The sequence below is a fragment of the Nilaparvata lugens genome, chromosome 3 (assembly GCF_014356525.2).
Source record: "Nilaparvata lugens isolate BPH chromosome 3, ASM1435652v1, whole genome shotgun sequence".
NCBI classification, from domain to species: Eukaryota; Metazoa; Arthropoda; class Insecta; order Hemiptera; family Delphacidae; genus Nilaparvata; species Nilaparvata lugens.
The window spans coordinates 54,558,760-54,574,200 of NC_052506.1; the positions used below are offsets into that span (position 1 = coordinate 54,558,760).

The 15,441-nt window shown below is 32.8% G+C and overlaps 1 protein-coding gene across 4 annotated transcripts in view; it reads left to right on the forward strand.

Annotated features, from left to right (window-relative positions):
- LOC111053803 (long-chain-fatty-acid--CoA ligase 4) overlaps positions 1 to 15,441 on the forward strand; it is a 51,502-nt gene that overhangs the window by 18,782 nt on the left and 17,279 nt on the right. For 2 of the 4 annotated variants that reach the window (XM_039424052.1, XM_039424050.1), the window contains 5 exons: positions 9,093 to 9,247; positions 10,739 to 10,954; positions 12,206 to 12,383; positions 13,147 to 13,398; positions 14,606 to 14,812. In XM_039424052.1, coding sequence (XP_039279986.1) covers positions 9,101 to 9,247; positions 10,739 to 10,954; positions 12,206 to 12,383; positions 13,147 to 13,398; positions 14,606 to 14,812 — 1,000 coding nt within the window. In that variant the 5' untranslated portion in view covers positions 9,093 to 9,100. Of the gene's footprint in view, positions 1 to 2,773; positions 2,960 to 6,438; positions 6,609 to 9,092; positions 9,248 to 10,738; positions 10,955 to 12,205; positions 12,384 to 13,146; positions 13,399 to 14,605; positions 14,813 to 15,441 lie in introns of those variants that run through there. The other 2 variants (XM_039424049.1, XM_039424051.1) reach the window with 2 other exon arrangements.

Sequence of the window (15,441 nt, forward strand, 5' to 3'; positions counted from 1 at the left end):
GTATTCGGGCTCAGAGAAAATGCACCCCCTTATGAATGGAGCTAATTGAATTTGACTGGCTCGATCTGAGGTCGATTGTATCTCCAAGTGGTCTACTAAGGGAATGAGTGGGCTTATCTAGAGCTAGCGACATCATTGTACAAGTACCACATTGCTTGTTCTAAGTAGCTGCTGATTAAAACTAAATAGGGTACTCCTAGAGACCCATCAGATCTTAATCTCGTTTGGTAGCAAAACAGGGGTAGGCCTACTTCAATCATATTCCACGATTACATGACCATTTAATAGGAAAATAGAGAGTTGTTCTCTACTTGAAAAAACGTTTACTAAAGAAATACATCACTTATAGTTGTTCATAGTACATCTTTACTAAATACTAACAGAGAAACCTTTTATATAATAATTTGTTGATCCAGTTTTGTCTTGAAGTTTGAAATGAATAATACCGTACGCTAACATGATGAAATAAATCCAATCTTCATAACCTGATAAATAATAACTTTCATACCTCCAAAACTAGGTATCTGAAGTATCAATCGAACCTTATTATTTATTTCATGATTTATCATGTAAGACCAATAGTGACGTATGGGGCCGAAGCTTGGACATTAACTAGAAGAGAAGAATGTCTGATTCAGAGATTCGTAAGAAAGATTTTAAGAAGAGTTTTTGGAGCAATCAAGAAAATGAAATATGTAGAATAAGAACAAACGAGGAACTAGGAAGATTGTTCGAGGATACCAGTATTTTATCTGTTGTGATAAGTATGAGGTTGAGATGGGCTATTAATGTGCACGGAATGTCGGAAAGGAGGGTGCCAAAAATGGTGCTGGAAGGCAAACCCGGAGGAAGAAGACTTTAAGGAAGACCAAGAAAGTGGTGAGGTAACGATGTAGTGGAGGATTTGCGAAGACTGGTTGTAAGAAAATGAAGAAGAACAGCAGAATGTCGAGAGGGATGGAAGGATGTGGTTGTGAAGGCTACCACATTATTATGGCATTAATAATAATAATAATAATAATAATAATTATTATTATTATTATTCATTATAATTAACTGATGGCTACTTTATTTTTTATTAAACATACTCAATTTAGTATGTTAGTCTCAATTTAAAGATAATTTCTAATTTTAATGATAAATAACTTATTATTCCTCAATCGTGGAAGAATTCAGGTCTTTATTGTTGTAAGAAAGTTGATTATTTATACGATTTTGTTGACTTCTTCTAATCGTGCATTGTTGATCAATTATTTTTACATTTTAACCAATTTTACTGAAAATGGTAGTTTTTGACCCATGACTTCCGTAGATAAAATGTTCTAGGGTTTAAATTAGACAGTCTGTTGTTTGGAACAGTCACCTTTGCCTGAGATAACCCTTACTGGACTTTCATTTTGGTTTTGGAAATTTTTTCTTAGTTATAATTAATTACATCAATCAATCCAGAATATTGATACAAAGTTCATTTGAAATAGCCTTTTGAGCTGTTCAAGATCGAAGAGCAAATGATGTTGCACTCTGTTGATGAATGATGTGCTTTAATGTAAATCTTTTTCAGTTACCACAATGTTGATTCTTTGGTTGGCCACTGATGGTAGAACATGATGTTTATCATGCACACACACATTAATCATGCATATTTTGTCATCAGCTTATAACATAAAATAAACAACCAATAACAATAAATAAACCACTTGATGATTACAAATTATACTGATAGAAAAATAATTTGATCTCAAATAGAGCAACGAAGAAAAAATAAACAAAGAAAAATCGGAGATACAAGAACCTAACCTCAAAATTTTTGCTAGAAGTCTTTCATTGTGATGACAGCTGTGATGACAAAACAATGTATGTCGACTGTGTGCATGTTCTACCGTTAGTGGCCAGCCTTAGGATAATGATAATATTAACAAATCGTTAATATTGATTCTCTCAATTTTATTACACTTCACAGTATTTTGTTTTTATTGAAACGATTTCTACTTCAATTGAGCAGGTAGCAATAAGTAAGTGTGTTAAGCTTTTCACGATCCAAATAAATTATATAATTTAGTATTGAAAACGTCAGAATTTGTAGAATGAGAAGCATTGATATTTTAATAGAGAATGATGATAGTTTGAAGTGAATCTCGCCTGATATATGACTTGTTTGATCTTCTTGTATAATATGTAGGCTACATGCTTCTTATTGCTGTTTTTGTTGGCTGAGAATTATGCATACATAAATTATGCTCTAGGGTTGTCCGTCCGTAGGTAAAGGAAAAATGATAAAATATGAGAGATTGATGAACCTCCAAGTTTAGGTACATTTCTGAACTACCGATAAGTGATTGCTCAATCGTTTTATTTTCATTTAATACGTTACTTCTCATACTAACTGCGGTTTTGTGTACTAGTATTTTCCTCTATGTGTCAAATTGTTATCCTATGAGATCATAATGAATTATTGGAGAAGAGTTGTCATTGTAGATGAATCATTGCAGCAGTGAGTTATGTGGGCTGATTGTTGTCCTTTCTGTTGTAGCTGTAATGAGATTTTATTCTATTGAACTGTCAGCATTGGTTACATGAGAGCATTGATGTTATTAATAAGGAATGCTGCCAGCTGAGGGTTACAATGTGACAGTGCTCTTTGGACTCGTCAATGAATCTTTTTCTCATCATTTTTACCGCGTGCTCACGCGACCCTTGCTACTATGGTATTTTGGGTGGGGGGGGGGAGGCAATAGTCTGTGCCAGCCATAAAAAACGACTCTCGTGCCATAGAATGGACTCGGCTTATCAGAACACTCGTAACTCATAGTTCAAAACTATGACAAGTTGATTGTAAGTGCATCGATCATTTATTTCATTAGCAGAGCTCCGTCAGGGCAGTACAGATACCACCGGATGTTGTAGTCCCCCTACTCCCTACTTCACGGCAACATGTTTCAACTTCTTTCTATTTTGTTTGGTAAGAATTGTTACATATTTTCTCATTCATTTTATTATATATTCAAGTGTCCTCCCACATACCAGACTATAGAGAGAACAAATTAGAAAACAATATTTTTATAATTGTTTTCATAGGATGTATTTTTTGTGTGAATAAAGGATTTGATTCCTCTTCCTATTTCATAGAATTGATTATTGGGTCTAGATATGTTTGATAAATCTTCTATTGATTTTCTTTCTCATTCTGATTAACCTTTAATTTTTTATTGTAGAACTTCAAGCATAGTCAAATAATATGTAAAAATTCTTAGTCTGAACTCTGATTGTCTTTTGAAATATTTGAATCGATACTCAGCAGTTTCCCAATGTTTCATACATCATCACAAATAGTTGAATTCTTATTCAAAGTGTCAGTAATATACAGAAGAATTGAAATCTTCAAATTCATGGAGATTTCTATTCAAATTTCAATAAATTCATTTTCTGAATTTTTTAGACGTTTAAAAGCTCGTGTTTGTTAAGTGGTAATGAACGTAATAGTTAAATAAAGTTTATTGTAGGATTCCGTTGATGGATAGACGCGAATATTTATTCATCTGGTCGATTAATTAATTTTCCCAATGTTTTAGATGGATGTCATCAATGTAATAGATGTCATAGAATGATATTAAAATTAATTTAGTAATTTTCTTCTAATAGTCTTTGTTTATGAAATAATATTGGATAGGCATATTTCCAATCTAATATCGCAGTTGCGTTGAGGCAGCCATAATAAAACAGGAATGAAGAAACAAAATTTACATGAACTTTCACCCTAGACAAGTATTTTTAATTTAGCACACATTATCATTTTCATAGTATTCACTGAGTCAGCAGTGTCAAGGTGAATTACTTTCTGAAGATCTGTTCCTCTCAATATTTATAAACATTGCTGCTACAACAAGGTTGTTGAACCGCTACATAACCTATTTATGCTAATCAATGTAAATGTGAAATCTTTAAAACCGTGGTTTTATTAATATTAATTTATTGAAACCCTTGATTTTGTGTTGGCGACGTTACAGTGTTATTAAATGAATGAATGATAGTAGTTCTCATTTATTCCTGATGTGAAATTTTTCAATAGTCATAGAGCTGTGGTCCGTTGGACACCCTGAGATATTGGGGTGTAGACATGGTGTAGAGAACATTCTGTAATTATTATCGAATCGAAATTTATTGTAGCAAGAAGGTGAATAATGATTGCTGTTAAACTGTCACCATCAGTTAGGCCTACTGTTTAAAAAATAGACCATATCAAGTCGCTTCTAAAATCGATTCATATTTGGTTAATTTGAAATTGTACCTTCCTTTCTATTAAACATTTCCTTTTTCATAAATGCTGTTGACCATTTGTAAGCAGTATTCCATGTCGGTTCTAAAAAATTGACTACCTATTCGTTTTGATGTAATTTCCTTTTAAGATAGGAATTTTAAATCATCACAAAATGTGAAAAATCATTATCAATGTATAAACTCAAAAATATAATATTTGAACTGTTTGACAATTATCTGTCAAAATAATTAAGTGTATCTGTAATTATTATTGAATCAATGAGATTATTGATTTTGTCGATTCCAAATTTCGTCGGCTCGATGAAAGTTGATGGGGAAGAAAGTTGATGAGTATCTAATAACTTTTCAGATTGTCTCGCAAATAGAGAGACGTCCGAAAATAGAGTGGTCGGGTCGGACAGAAATGTTTATTTCGGTGAGACGTTGCCTGGATTTATTTTACGCCAGTTCGGTGGGTGTGTGACGGGTGTGAGGAGAGGTCGGCCAATGGCGTGGCTGGGTCCTTGGTTTTGCGACCGGCCTCTCATCAAAAACTCGCTTTCCTACGTCAATCTGTTTATCTTTTAGCAGTGCTTTTTTCGAAAAATAACACAACCGGTTGGTTGAGGTAGATTGAGAAAGCGTGCCACACATTAATCCAATCTCCCAATCACTTGAAACTGTCAGCATTCTTTGTATATAGCATCAATGCTTCCCATTCATCCAATGCTGACATCGATGAGTGTGTATTTTGAACGAGTTGGATACATGGTCTCTAGGCCTACTTGGTAGTTGTTGTTTCATTATGTTGATGTTGCCAAGTGTTGGGCTGCATTTAGCTACTACCGCAGGAGTTCAAATGCCAATTGCTCGATTCTCGATATATCCGGTCATTGGTCGATTGACAATTCCGATGACTTTCAAATATTATTGAATTGCTTGCCAACATCTCAGATAATGTTGCTGCTCAACTACAAGCCTACGAGCTACGAGTATGTTGGATAAATTTATCCTCGCAACGTTTGTGGTGCGATAACTTAATGATTATCATTAGGTGTACTATATTTGTTTTGTTTTTACTTTGGCAATCATTGATCAACAATATTTCGATTCAAGGTTGCTAACCAGGAGACTCCGATTTCCAGTGACTGCGCACAATTTTTATTAACACTAAACATATTGTTATGGCGAAGTTAATATCGTAAAAATTTGATTGAATTTTTTTGATCATGATCTTATGATTTATCATTGTTATGGATAAATTTGAATATTCAGAATGTTAGTAACTCTGCAAAAAATGTGATTCATGTGTCAAGCTAGTTTATTATTCATATTCATTTTAATGCTTGTATTTAGTGACACCCCTAATGATTGAAATGAAATTCATTTATAATTTTTTTAAGGTTTCTTCATCAAGTTGGAGTTGTACATTTAGTAACAAAATGTACTTCTATCTTTAATTCCAATATCTAGTAAATTTATATTTTGTCGAACTATTCTGTAAATTTTTAAGATTGTTCCCTACAAAAAATATTGTAATGCTGTATTTGAAAGAATTTTCTATTCTAATAGTATAATAAACTAACGAAACTTTTTGGCTCAACTTTCAAGATTTGATTTGCCATAAACATTGTATTGAAGCATCAGGATTACTCTCAATCCTTTATTAACACAATTGCAAATAATGTATTATTAACACAGAAATAAAGAATTGTGTAAAACTCCAATATTGAGCAATACAAGAAATAAATGTTGATCACTTGAAGGCTACATCATAAGGAAAAAGAATATTCATTATTTTTTATTGATCAATGATAAAAATACATGATCATAGATTGATTCAGAATGGAAAACCACTCTTAACCCTTACTATTACATTCCCAAATTAAATAAATAATTAACGAATGAATGAATTGAATAATTGATTTATGAATTCAGCTAATATTATTTCAGATACTAGAAATCCAATGAATTGATTCAAAGAAGAAAAACATTCATGGTGAATTGTTCTTTGAATTATGACGTATAACTGAGAAATTGTATTACTTTGAGAGATGCATTGGCAAAACTAGTAGAATGAAATTATTATGTCTTTGAACAGTATTCATTAATTGATGTAGTAAACAATATTGTTATCACTGGAAATGGAGCGATTGTTCACCCACAAACAGGTACAATCAGAGAGGAGTTTTATCTGCCGATAAGCAATCATGTCGATAAGGGTGTTTGGTGCGGAGTTGTGTGGCTAGTCTAGCTTAGTTGGTGCCTTCATCCTTTTCTCCCTGGTCCTGCTTTTCAGCTCCTCGATTCTGTGCTACTAAAATCTTTCAGCCCGTGAATTTCGAACATTTCAGGTAATAGTGAGTAGAAATAGTGATATTTGATCATTAACAACCCCAGATTTTACAATTTTTTTCGTTTGCCATAAAATTAATTGATTTTGTTGCAAATTGAGGGTTCTCGCTTTAATATAATCGTGCAAGGTCATGTATGAAAGTAGCTCAACTGCACCTCATGACAATATAATGCTTGATTATAGTGATTGCTCGGCTATATTCTCTTGTGCATTGTAATTTTTATAAGAAAATTTACTATCTAAAGATTTTTATTGGCCCTGTTACAAGAACTTGGGGATTTGGGTTAAAACGTGACTTGTGTAACTTGATGGCGCTTTTCTCCAAACTTATCCAACTAATCAATACTTTATAGCCCCACGGAGAAATGGTAACTTCCATTCAGAACAATTGAATGAACAAAATCAATGTTATATAACTGTTCCAATTTCTATTCAACTCAATTACCGGCTCAGCGGCAGTCGGTTTTAATTGACTACATGTTTTCCCCGGTTCGTGTTCAGGAACTTACCTACGTGCAATTGATGTCTCTTCAAAATTGAAAACTATTAGGGCCTACCTTCATTCATCGTTATTTGTACTTTTTTACGGATTAAATCTTCTTACATATTTTAGTTCTTCTCTCATCTCAATCTCGAAATTATCATTTGTTTTTTGTATGGATGAAAAACAATGATTCTATTCAAAACAAGTAGTGTATTATCTGATCATTCATTGAGTTGTTGGTATCTGAAAGGATATCTCCATCTAAAAAGCTCTGTATTCACTGTATTGCATATTAAAATCATCAGATAATCAAATTTACCCGATTAAATCATATTATTATCAACGAGATTATTATGTGGAGCAAATATGTGGAGCAAAGAACTTCAATACATGATCAAAAATGTCGTGAGAAGTCTGATATTGTCAAGTGCCATCATGTCTCAACTCTATCCCAGTCGAGAGATCTTTGTTCTCTTGTTCAAATATCGCCTGATTTCAAGTAGGCTATTTCAGCTCTTGATTTCAATGCGTTGTTCACCATGTCTTCTATAAAACTCAATATTCTATTATCAGATAATAAAAATATTTATTTAATTATTGACAAAAAATAATATATTCCATAAATCGAATCTGAAAATATTTTTTTGTCAAGCGCCATCATGTCTCAACTCTACCCCAGTCGAGAGATCTTTGTTCTCTTGTTGCCTTTGATTAGGCTGCAGAAGGCAATTATCCGTGTTATTTGCGGTGAGGGTGGGCGGGTCCACTCATTCCCACTTTTTAAAGCAAGATCCATCCTGCCGTTGAGATATCTGTATGTCTTCAAGGTTCTGGCACTATTTTATAAGAAAAGTGGTAACCATGGACCTGATGTAGGCCTACCCTATTACACTAGGAATGCTGAGAGGGGGTTCATAACATTGCCTCGTTCTCATTGTACTTTGTTTCAGAAGAGCTTCGTTTTTTTGGGCCCGAAATTTTTCAACTGTCTTCCCACTGAAGTCAAAAATGTAGCTAGTATTGCTTCTTTTAAATCTAGATTAAGGTTGTGGTTGATGAATCGTTCACTGGGAGAGATTGAGGATCTTTTTGGAATTTTAATCTGAACTTTATTCACTCGTTCTTCTTTTTTTTTTATACACCATTGGAAGGTGTAAGCTATGATTTAACAAAATCAGCTCCATGTTGTATGAGTGTGTGTGTGTGGTTTTAATTATTTATTATATTTACTATTTGGTATCATTCATATTCATTATCATTATTATTTTATTCCCATTATTTTCAGTTTATAATATCTCATGTGTGTACGCTAAGCGAATTCCCTATTTTATTTTCAATTGTGAGATATGCTCCTGTTTGCAGACAAAGTTCACTCTTTAGCAAACAGTATTGTATTCATTGACTGTACACTAAGCATTTTTGTTGAATTCAATATTTGATTATTGTTATTCTGTAATGTACTTGTCATAGAATAAAGATTTATTTAATATCGCCTGATTTCAATTAGGCTATTTCAGTTCTTGATTTCGATGCGTTGCTCACCATGTCTTCTATAAAACTCAATATTCTATTATCAGATAATAAAAATATTTATTTAATTATTGACAAAAAATAATATATTCTATAAATCGAATCTGAAAATATTTTTTCTCTATACTAAAATTGAATGCTTACTTCCGGTATTACAAAGTCGATCTTAAGTAATGGTGATTGTGATTACCTCAATTTATGCTAATTTTAGAAATCTTTTTTCTCTATACTAAACTTGAATGCTTACTACTGGTATTACGACGTCTGCCTTAAATGGTGATAGTGATTACCTCAATTTATGGTCATTGTTGTACATTAAATAATAATCTCGTTAGTTTATTTTCCATTCTGTACAAAATTTGTTACATTCTGTACATTTTATTTTATATTTTGTTCATTTTATTTCATATTTTCATCATTTAATTTTATGTTTTGTTTATTTTAAAATATATTTTGTTTTGTTTGCAGGTTGTGTGATGGACGCCGCGAGCAACAGTGTGTGGATTGAGAGCGCGCTCGGAGCGATCAAAGCGTTTGCGTTCGTGTGTGACATCATCACCTACCCGGTGTACCTGCTGCTGCAGCGACCATGGCAGAAGCGACAAATGTCACGCAGAGTGAAGGTAATACACATTCTTTCAATCAACATTAATCATAAGTTACTACTTTTTAGTTTCACATCACAGATGTGAAGGATCATCACAGATCGTTATGCTTGAAGACTAAATTTGAAATAATTTAGTCACTGTACTGTTGTACGTACTGTATACAGTCGGGTCTCTGTGAGAAGGGATAAAATTTCGTGGAGTCAGGCTTGCTGAAAGTTTATTGTTTGCTGACAGCTTATTGTTTTTGTATTTCAAATACAAAAATATTACAGAAAATGTTTATTGTGCAAGACGAGTTCCTAGTAGACTTCCACCAGACAATAATAAATAGTTATCAAAGTCATCAAAATATCCGATTACTCATCAATAAATTATTAATCACGTTTACAAAGTCCATGTCATTGAACAATTATTGCTCTCTGTTTGTAAAGCATACTGTCAATTTACAGCAATACAGTCTGATCTTTGTACATTTGATTTTTCTGAATATCGCTTGAAAATTTTTACTCAGGAAAGAATTGAAAATGTCGAGCCAGCTGTCCATACTCTATGATGGAAAGTGGAAAATTTAGATTATCGATCAATTGTATTAAATATTCAAAACAATTCTTTTAGAAATATACTCCTGGTAACTCATAGATTATTGATTCTATCATGTTTACTTCGGTTTAGCATAAGCAGATCACCTCTTCTAAACATGTCCTAGAAATATTTCCATTGCTTATTTTCCCGGCTTGAAGGAGAACAGCAATAATCCTTATATCAAACAGCTTTTTCAAACCTTATGTCACTGTAGACTACTGGACCAATTCACACGCCTTAGTAACAAGAGAATTCTTGGGTGGTGATTTAAAAGAACATCTTTATCTGCGAAATAAAGTAAGGGCCTTATTCCACAGTCGTATATTTATGATCATAAATAAATAGTCTCATGGATATGGTCTTAGTCATAGATATTTAGCCTTTTTTATCTCAATATGGTTTTAAATCTTTGATAAAAATTGTCCAAATATCTATGCGACTATATATGATCATACATATAATTAGTGTTATGCGGCGCCAAGGAACTGATTATTAAGGTGGCAGCAAATTTTAAGAAGAAAGTAACGACCTTTCGTCAGAAAACGTGTTTTAATAGGTGTGAATTCAGTCTACTATTTTTATCTCAGATCCAATCTAAAATACTGAATTTTTAATTGCTTTCATATACAGCTCCAACATTGTTTTATTGAGTAGTCATTATTTCTTTCTACAGAAAAATGGGGTGGAAAATATAAAAGATTCATCTAACATTTTATTTTTTTCATTTGCCAAATTAGAATCTTATCAAAATTAGAGCCATTCCAGTTCATAGGATAGGTTACCCAGAATTCATCCTTGTAAGTGTAAAGTCTCTGTAGTGTTTTTCAATTAGTATCTGGGTATTTCTGCAATTTTAAGTATTGCGTTTATTGTAAAAAATGCATTTTTGTGGAATAAATAGTATTTGAATTTGCTGTTTTCCAGGCAAAGCCAGTAAATATTGACGGCAAGTCGATAACGTTCCGCAGTGTGCAAGGTCCGCAGACAGTTCACAGCAAGATGCTGGCCAATGGCATCGACACCATGGAGAAGATGCTCTTATACGTGGTCGAGCAATTCAAGAAGAAGCGGTGTCTTGGAACCCGCGAAATTCTCGCTGAAGAAGACGAGATCCAGCCCAACGGAAGGGTGTTCAAGAAGGTACACACACTACTAGCTGTTGCTGTTACGTAACATTTTCATGAATAAATAAAAATAACCAAAAATAACTGCTGGGCTATTTATTTGTTTACAAGTTGCGAAATTGAGTTCGGCAAAAAATCGACAGCTCCAAATAATGGAATTCCAGCCCAAACAGCTTGAATCCTTCAAGGCTAGATACTCGAAGGTTGACTGTACTTGATGTTGTTTTTATTATGTTGCGTGACCTAAAAGTAGATTGAACAGAAAATATACGAGTTGGCCACAACTCCAGTCCATCTTTCGATTCTTTTTAGCTACATCCGGTTACGAATTTGGCAAATTAGTTTAGCCTGATTTCTAGGTCACTCTGACTATTGTTATCAAACAATGCTATCAATGAAATATGAATGTGAGGGCAATGTAGTTGGTGATGATGGTTGAAACTGAAAATCAGGTGTTTTTCACAATACAAGGAGCATTGTTGTCAGGTGTACCTGGAAATTTATATGAGATAGAGCGCTCTACCCGATCTCAGATTGTAGAGCACAAAAATACGCCCAGAGGGATTTTGAATTATACATCCAAATGGTAACAATCGGAAGATATTGTTGATCAAAAACTAAAATTCATCAAAATTGATTTTTTTCTTCAAATTTCACTCATTTTTGAAAAATCATAACTCAGTACCCATTGGCGATAGAGAGTTCTGAATGATCTCATTTTATTCAGAATTTTATAATCTAAAAAAAAGACGAGAGCACATTTTTCTGTTCGATCACGAGATATGGTAGAAATAGCTGAAAACTGGAAAATGAGCCGAAAATACGAGGTTTTTGGGCCACCCTGTATCTAGCACAAGGAAATGTTGCATGAAGAAATTGGTTCTGGACTTCTCTTATGTACCCAAATAATAGATTAAAAAAATCAGAACTACAATATAAATTACAAGCACACACCCTTTTTTATGTCTATATTGACTGGACTATAATTGAATAATTGTAGAAAACTTTTGAATTGTAGAAAAATAAACCAAAACAGTGATTTTTGACAATTTCAAGCCGTTTTAATTTAATATACTGAACGTTATTATTCAGGTTCAACTTACAATCAATTTTACTTTTATATCTCTCAAAGTTTTTTTGCCTTTCATTAACATTACTCGATTTGGCATTTTCACCATTTAATCAAAACACATACTTGATTCACTATATGGAACACGCTTATTATTTTCCCAATTTATTAATTTTAAATGATTTGGTTTTTTTACAGTACGTTCTTGGTGAATACAAATGGAAAACATATGAGGAAGTGAATATGCTAGCAAGTCATTTTGGAAAAGGTTTGAGGGAATTGGGTCACCAGCCAAAGCAGAATATTGTCATATTTGCCGAGACCAGAGCCGAATGGATGGTTGCTGCTCATGGCTGCTTCAAACAAAATATCCCAGGTTAGTTATTGTCTTTATGAAGTTTAAAATTCAAACCAATTTTATTTCAATAATCTAGCTCAGTGGATGAAGTGGAAGAAAGTTGATAATGAGAAAAAGTGAAAATGAAAATAACATTGGATATACTTGAAATAAAAACATATTTTGCCACTTATACTGAGTACATGTGAAAATCTACTCGTATATTGTGCGTTGGTTTATATTTAGCCTATATAAAAACAGTTCTTTCCAGTTTCAATAAGGTTAATTGACTAGCATAAATATCATTGAGAATAACATTTGCAATAAAAATTACATTTTTATGTAACAAATATCGGTTTGATAAGATTAAAATTGAAAAAGACCAGATAGATACAGGCATATGTATTGAGATAGAGTAGATGTAGGCCTTTGCTGAATGTGCTCAACCATGATAGATCTCTGTAGGTTTCAAAAAATATTTAGCCTAGAGCAATTCAAAATTATTCTATCCTTTTTTTTAAATACTACGCAATTATTTCCACTACTAGAACGTTTATATAATGATAGGATTTTCAGCTATGACGTTTCAGGCACATAGACAATTGAACCAGATATTATAAAAAATAAACAGTTGAATTAAACATTCAAACAATTATTCAAACTCAACAATAATATGAAGGATCTAGTTTCATTTATTTATACTTTAGCTTTTCCAATTTTTCATATGAAATAACGTCATTTTTTGTAGACTTTTCATATATCAACATGTTCTGACATTATCAAGTATTCATTTCTATTCCAGTTGTCACTATTTACGCAACACTCGGTGAAGATGCAATTGCTCACGGAATCAACGAAACTGAAGTGAATATTGTTATTACCACTTACGATTTATTGCCGAAATTCAAAAATATACTGAAAGACACTCCCAAAGTTCAGACTCTCATCTACATGGAAGATCAGTTGAAAAAACCAGACCTTGATGGTTTCAAGAAGGGCACAGAGATCATTACTTTCTCTTCAGTCATAGAAAAAGGAAAAACTTCGAAAATCAGTAAGTACTTCTTATATTTCCTGTAATTTGAAAATTCTTTCTAATTATAGTGTATTTTAGTTAGCCGCATGTTGTTTTTTTTGCAAAATGTTAATTAGGCAGATTCAACTATGATTAGTTGAAAAGTATAAAGATTGAAAGCAACAAGCATTTAAATAATCAATCCAATATTTAGTATAATATATCATTATTATTCAACTTTCAATTTTATCGCTTGATTTACAACATACTACCATAGAGAAACAATAGCATAAGTAGATATCCCATGGTATAGGCTGTTTATGTCGCAACTTTTACTGTTATCTCAAGCCGATAGTCCACGTAGTTCTTCCCCATGAAGCTTTGTGACGCTGGTAGTCTCTCATATTGTGCCGTTCATACACTCTTACCCGGTAAAAACCGTAAAAATCGACAATAATCCTCAGTAATCAGCTTGAGATAACAGTAAAAGTTGCGACATAAACGCCCTATACCATGGGATATCTACTTACGCTATCGTTTCTCTATGTTACTACTGAATCGTTATTTACTACTGAATCTTAGTAGATGGGACTTAATGAAAAGTAGTGTGTGAAGCAACAATTTTTGTATCATTATGCTATAAATCTAGCAAGTTGCAATAAAATAGTTTATACACAAGACTAAATAGTATAGAAATTCTTGGCTATAAGCAAACAATACAATAATCATGATTTTTTCTTTTCCTTACTGTGGTATAGTTGATTACATTTTAAAGTCACTTCAGAAGTATATCACATACGTCTTAATGTGTAACAAATGCAATGAAACTAGACAATATTAATTGAAGAATGTGTTAATATTTACTCAATAGGAACAACAATAGCACTTTCTCAGAACAGCACAAGAACACTGATTTGTATTGCTTGTTAATATCTTTATTTATTGGTGATATTTTAATATATTATCATCTCAATAACCTATGAGTACATGATAGAAAAAATGTTGTATTTTATACTTGGATGGTCTTATTCACACAGAGCATTAAGTTGCATTTCACTCAATCTACAATATTTAATATGATTGTAATGAGCTTTGAAACTCAGGTTTTTTGTGAATTAAACTGTTCAAGTAAAAAATACAAATTTTGTTTTTATTACATTGATTATTTCATTAATATCAATTATTATTATCGTTCATTAATCTATTAGTAAATAGTGTTATAATTTTGCTGTAACTTGAATTGCAGGCGAAAACAGTTCGCCGACCAAGAACGATACGGCTATAATAATGTACACAAGCGGCTCGACCGGAGTGCCAAAGGGGGTGATTCTCACCCACCAGAATATGACTGCTACAATGGGCTCCTTCTCAGACAGTGTCCAAATAGGAGAGGACAACGAAGACGTTTTTCTTGGATTCCTTCCACTGGCTCACGTATTCGAGTTATTAGCAGGTAACAAACTAAACTATTTGACCGATATCTCGTTTAAATTTATTCCGCTTCATAAAAAGTGTATACGCCTAGCTGCGCTTCAATGGAAAAGTTTGTTTTCCATTAATTGTAAAATATGAATAATTTATAATAAAGTATAAAGACCGAACTACAATATAATAAAAATCTAATAAAGAAAGTCCCATATGAAACATACACGTTTTATTCAAGTCTAGATTTACTTGAAGATAATATGTTTGCATTATAACAATCTGTTACATTCCTTGTTTGAAACGACAGTTCCGTTTTAACTTTGATGGTTGAAGCCCTAAAGATGAATTCCAAGTTTATAGATAACTTGGAAAACAAAACATATATATGACAAATACTGTTTGTCAGCTTTTGAATTGTTTTTATTGATTAAAAATGATGATGAATAAGTTAGTTTTATGCCAGTCAACTTATGAATAGAAATAGAGCTCTAAAGCCTAGTTTATACGAGGCCAATTTGCGAGACAATCGTCCGAGGACAATTGTCATTACCAATTGTCGAAGGCCAGTCCAGCTGAGCGAGAAGATGTTTCTACGGGGCAAACTATTGCCACGAGAGTCGAAAATTGTAAGGCGAAAACATGGCCGGATGCTCGTCC